The 6,364-nt window shown below is 39.7% G+C and overlaps 1 protein-coding gene across 1 annotated transcript in view; it reads left to right on the forward strand.

The window, feature by feature from the left end:
- ING5 (inhibitor of growth family member 5) overlaps positions 1–3,388 on the forward strand; it is a 29,993-nt gene extending 26,605 nt beyond the window's left edge. The window contains exon 8 of the mRNA XM_034781800.1: positions 157–3,388. Coding sequence (XP_034637691.1) covers positions 157–199 — 43 coding nt within the window. The 3' untranslated portion in view covers positions 200–3,388. The remainder of the gene's footprint in view (positions 1–156) is intronic.
- The last annotated feature ends 2,976 nt before the right edge of the window (positions 3,389–6,364 follow it).

A 6,364-nucleotide genomic window follows, 5' to 3' on the forward strand; every position in this document is an offset into this window, starting at 1 on the left:
TTTCCCCCATATTTGTGCTCTGTAATATTACAGCATCAACAAAAGAAATTGACTTCCATAGAGTAGATTTTATTTTCTTCTCCTCCAAAATAGTGAAGAGCTCCCAGGCAAAATATTTATCTGTTGAACCTTAATACTATTATTTTCTGTCCCTAGGTTCTGTCCCCGTTGTGTTCAGGAAAGGAAGAAAAAGAAGTAAGGAAGGGAAATGTACACTGAATCCAGAAGTTTAAAATATTCTTTCTTACATGTTGCAATATTATCTTTGTTTTTGACCTACCTTCCTTCTTGTTTTGATTTGATATTTAATTGTCCAACAGCCAGTTGTAATTCTTATTTAAAAAGATGACGACGACTTGGTGAGGGAGGGTAGGATTTTTGAGAAAGTTGCCACAGGCATTTTATTTAAGTTATTTTCACACAGCACTGACAGCTGTTACTATGAAATACTTGGAGCAGCCCACAGCTGGAATTTTTGCTAATGCATTGGAATCTGTGAAACCGCCTAAGGCATTTCAGGGGAATGAGAAAGCTACATTTTCAGCATGGGGGATTGCCACTACCTAAATAGTGTAGGCATGAAGCTATGCATAATGTATATGAAGGATCTCTATATAACTGCAACCTGCATGAAGTACATTCATACATTTAGGAGTAAAGTCCATTTTTTGTGTGTGTACAGTCCTGTAGCACTGAAGGCAACACGCAGGCCAGTATCTTATTTCCCCAAAGCAAAGTATTATATGTAATTTTGGTGAAGCATGCTCTGTGTATCTGAAGTTACACATCTCTTCTTATTGGGAATTATTTCTGTTTAATTTTGCATTGCTGCCTTTGGACTTGATCCGGCTCCCACATCCAGACCCCTCTTTTGAATTCCTTTCTTCTCTCATAAACATTTGTCCATTCTGGAGGAAAATTATTTTTAAGTAGCAAGAGATCTGTCCTGGATTGTGTCATAGTGACAGTGGTAGCAAGAGCGAGTGCAGACCTTCCTGCCAACATCGCATTTTTCTGGAAATGCTTTAAGTTCTTTACAGTGAAGACAAAAACCTAGTTTGGTGTTATGAAGATAGTGGGGTCAGATTTACTCATGAAATAAAATTAAGGCCTGTTTACATTACTTATCTCTATGTTGCACTTTGGTAAATAATCAGGAAAACAAGTTTTAGGGGGAGAATAATATTGTAATAAGATATAGATTCTTGTGATGGTGCATCAAACCTGAGATGAAGTCATTGACTTTAACCCTATTGCAGTTTTTCTGATTTTAATCAGTATCCATCATGAACCACTGCTCATAAACAGAAGTCCACACAGCAGGAATGTTTTAAAAGGGACATCTTGCTTGTTTGGTGAGAAATCTGCATGCTTTTGATTTGAGTTGCCTTTCAGGTTGACAGATAAAATGTGAATCTTGCTATCATTAGAGTCTCATACCCTACAGTGGAAGGAAGACAGAAATCCAAGAGGAGGAAAAGAAAATATTCCATATATGTCCCTTATTGTCTTCCCCTCCTCTCTGACCTCTCCCTCAATACTGAGCTATGCTTGGTGTAGGAACTGAGAAGAGAGATAAAGATGGGTTTGTTGCTTTTGTACTTCCCATATTCTGGGATTCCACTACCTATGGCCACAAGTGGCTGTAATGGTGTAGCCCACTGTATAGACCATTGGAGTGTCAGAAAGGGGCTGCAGTATAACAGAATCAGGCCCACAGCATTATAACAAAACAGAACAATTAATTCAAAAGACAGGCTTATATAGCACAATTGAAGTTGAAAAAACAAAAAAGATAGTCTTTGTTACAGGAGGATCATTGAATGGTGCCCTTTGTGTGCATTTTGTGATGCAAGAATGTAAAACACAACTCCTGCTAAGTCTCCTTTCTTGCAGTCACGCTATTTGCATTTGGCTTTATAGGAGATAGCAGTTAAACAAAAATGTCATAGAAGACCCCTCTTGGTATCAGTGTAGTTATCTGTGAATGTAATTTGATTGTCACATCAGCTGTGGAAAAAAGTGTCTCCGGAGTTCTGTAGTTTAAAATGTGATGTACATATCCCTATTATCACATCATTCCATATGGTATATATGAAGTTTTCATGTTCACAGGACTATGTTTTTTTGCCATTTTAAAATAAACACACCAAAAATATGTGCATAGAACTTAGCAACAGGTTGTTGGAGGGAAGTGGGGAGAAAGCACAATTGCACAAAGCTGGATCTGGGAATGTAGTCAGCCCTTTTTTATGTCTCATCGCAGAGTGTAAGAAGTGTCTCTGCCTCTGTCTGGAGAGTAAACCTTTTCGCAAATCAGCATGTAGTAAAGTAGCCAGTGAAAAACCCATACCTCATTATCCTGTTACACTGGATTACAAGTAGGAGTGTCACTGTCTTGAAGATTGTAATATTGATGAAGATTCAGGCTCCATTTCCCCATTCATCCAATGATACAATATTGTAGGCAACACTTATTTTTAAACAATACTTTGTGAAATAACTACCATAAATTGTAATTGTTTGATTAAATTGATTCTCAAAAGCCAACACATCTCTTTGGAGGTGTTGCTGCATAACCAAGAAGTTACAGATCTATCAATGCAAAGCTGATTACCATAAACTTAGATATAGTTGCTTAGGGCAGCAAATTATTTAGTGATTTTTGTCTGGGTGATTGTAGCCTGGAAGAATGGATGCTTTCTATTTTAACCAGGGAAGCTAAAGACGTAGAGCTAGCACTATATCAGTCCTAAGAATGAAAGGTATCTATGGGGACCACAAACACTAGGTAAGATGACAGATGTACTTTGGCGCACAACCTCTCAAATGTATCAGATCATCTGAGTTGGAACAGAGTTTGAGCAATAAAGCTGTCCCATATGGAACACACCCTAACAAACAGAGGCTCTAATAGTTATCACAGACTTAATAGTATCTGTTTGCCCATTCATTTCTGGGTTTAGGGTTTTTTGCTCGTCTTTAGATAGGAAGATCAGTAGCCTTGATCTTGGTCATTAAAGAATTTTAAAGTCCTGTATTTTGAATGTGCGGTGTTAAATATACATTACCTTTGTGGAGAGGGATGGACAGAACTGTGAGAGATTTAAAAGGAACGTTCCACTAAAGATTATCAAGAAAAGCTTTTTCAGACACCTGTATATTTTGTGGTGTTCAGTTTTATCACAATTCATCCAAATTGGAGATGATGTAACTTTAACCTGAATGTTATACGTTTTATTCTCAAAGGAATTAAATATGTTCCCTTTGTAAATGGAAGAGAATATTATAAATCTTTTTATTAAAAAATGTAAAAATGTATAGCAGTATTTTTGGATTATGTTATAGATAATGGATATATTGTTATAAATAAAGTATTTTTGGGAATAAAAGTCTGAAGTCACATTGTTTCAGGGTTACCAGCTAGAGCTTCAAATCCGTGCACAAAGGGAACGTACACAGATACATACATGGATGTACATATATCTCAAACTCACATCTTGGTCCCAAGATTAATGACTATTATTAGCTCTGTTAACTTTGAATTTAACAAAGGGTTTTATGGCAGGAGTGGGACCCATTTCATACACTTAAAACCTGGGTGGCAAGTTCTCTAAATCTTATCCATTCTCTGCATGGTGGTGATGGAGTGAGGATTATACTGCTACTCACTGGCTCCAACTGTTGTAGCCAATGTGCTGCCAGTCCCAGTTAAGCAATGTCTCTGTGGCTGCAGCACTTGCCCCTAGAGGCTAGTAGTGTAGGGTTGCCACGGGTCCAGGTTTTCCCAAGATTGATCCTATTTTTGAGGTGGCTGTCCTGGGGAATCTTGTAAGGGTTCTCCATATACACTGCCAGCTGTCCAGTATTATGGGCTCAGGATCATCCCGGATGTCCTGAGGTTTTTTTTGTACTTCAGAGGTGGCAACCCAAAGTGATTCTGCCAATGTTCAAACTTAAAATATATACACCTTGTGCAACAACATTTGGCTCTCCCCATGCTCACGTCTCTTGCCAGATATTTTATGGCACCTCTTCAAGGATAGGGACTGTAGCTTCTGTGAGTAAGGCCTTTTACCCAAGTAGTTACCTATTTCTTTCTGTCTCCTTTGTCAGGTCACGGTACTTTGTGGGCACATTAGTTATAAACTACCCCAAATCAGTTTTCAAAGTGCAAGGTAAGTATAATATGGTACCAAGTCAAAACTGGCATTTTGTACGTGTCAACAACTAAAAGTGCAAAGCAGAGGAGAATCAGGCCCATTGTAGACACAATACTATCCATTATGCCTGTAATGACTGTGTTTGGAGGGGGGTACTGGCTGGATACTACTTTTTGAGAAAATCAGATCAAATTCTGAAGCCTGAAATCAGGCAGAATCTTTGGTATGTTTTTTGGTTGGGCTTGATTCGGTGTAAACCAGTGTATTCGTGGGGAAATTCTGAGTGACTGGGTCACAGAGGCAGGGAGCTGGGAAGTTGGGAAGGAGACTAGCATTTATTTGGGGGTTGAAAGGGAAGCAGCAATGAGATATGAGAAAGAGAACTGACCTTTATAAATAGTGTTTGTAATATTAAAGCCTAACAGAAGAAAAATGCACATTCAAAAAAGTAGTAGTATTTAAATCCTGAGATTGTCATAGAAACCAGAGAGAGACTCTATCCCTATTCCATGGAGCTTACACTATTAATTGCTAAACAGAACAAATGCATAATAAATCAAAATGTTGATGAATGTACTACAGTTCAAATCTCTGAAAGCACAATGGTTCTCCCATAGCTGAAGAAAAGAGTTCTCATAGGGGGTCAAGAAGACTTCAGCATATTGATGACTTCATGTTGGGGAACACAACGATGCAAACACACTGTATAATTTTCATAACTATACATGCAAATCAGATTTCACTTGTATAGTGTCAATGAGGATGTTAGTAAAGGGAAATACAATGTTTTTAAATCGATCCTTTAAGCATCAACAGTGCAATCCCTTGCAGGGTTGTGGTTTGGGTTTTTTGGGTATTGGTTTGGGTTTTTTAGTTTATACTGACTTGTGCATATATACCAATTGTCCTAAATTATTATAGGCGGGGTTGTTCGCACCATCTATTATGTAGGTTGCCTGACACTTCTCATTCAAAGACAGACCCTGTTTTCAGTTATTTATGACTTTCCCAAACTTAATCCATTTGGCTTGGAATTTGTGACACTGGGTGTCTGCCTCAGACTAAATGTTTTTTTGAAAATTTTAGCCAAAGCAGCCGTTTCCAAGAATGAGGCTATGGAATAATGTTTTGCCTGTGTTCAAAAATGCTGTTGACCTTTTGAGCAGGGATTTGAAATTAGGCAGGGACATGGCCTTTGTGTCAGGTAAGCACCCCCCTGTGCCCCTCCAACCCCCTGCCCCTACCCCTGAGCCCCCTCCACACACCCAAACTGCTGCTGCTGGTCCCCAGCACCAGCAGAAGTCACGGAAAGTCACAGAATCTGTGACAGATTCGCGGCCTTACTTATAATCACTTAAAATTTACCTTTTATAGTTAATAAACTTGTTTGTTTATTCCAAAACCCAGTTTGTGCAATTCGGGGGGGGGGGGGGGGGGAAGCTGGCATATCTCCCTCCACATTCAGGGAGGGGGCAATTTTTATGAGGGTACTTTGTACAGATCTCTCTATACAGGACAAGACATTGCTGACACACACTGAGTTTCGTACGCAGCAGACGCTGCAGCAGTGACTCAAGACAGGCTTCGCGCCGTCACATGGAGGCTGCATCTTGCCAGAGCTCACGGCCCTCCTTCAGCCCCTAGCTACTCTTGGCTCACCACAAGCATTTTGACAGGAAGTACCAAGTAGTAATAACAACAATAATAATACATGTGTGTGTGCGTGAGAGAGAGCCAGGGCATGTGAGAAAGACATGTTAATTAATGTCCTGCCAAATTCTTGGGGAAGGCACACACCCAGTTGGATTTTAGGGCATTGTTGATTACGTGGCCATCTTGGTCTGGATAAGAACATGATGACTTCCATGTTGTGACAGTTTCTTGTTCCCCTATTCTGGGCAAAAGGCAGGAAAGTGAAAGAGCAGGAATCAGTTGTTGCTAAGTAACCGGTTTCTATATAAACAAACGAAGGGAGGGGCCAGGGGCTCTTGAGCACTGGAATCCTTGGGGCTCAGATTTCAAAAAGCTCTCTCTCTCTGTGACGTGGTATAGCTTCCACATTGGTTACTGCAGGCCAATAACCACTTACTGAACGAAGTTGTCATCTTGGGGTTAATTAGTTATTTTCTTTTGGGAAGCAGACGTGCACTCTCGGACTAGATGTGGTTAGTTAGATCTGACACTCACCCATAGACGATGCA

This window comes from Trachemys scripta, chromosome 9 (genome assembly GCF_013100865.1).
Source record: "Trachemys scripta elegans isolate TJP31775 chromosome 9, CAS_Tse_1.0, whole genome shotgun sequence".
NCBI classification, from domain to species: domain Eukaryota; kingdom Metazoa; phylum Chordata; order Testudines; family Emydidae; genus Trachemys; species Trachemys scripta.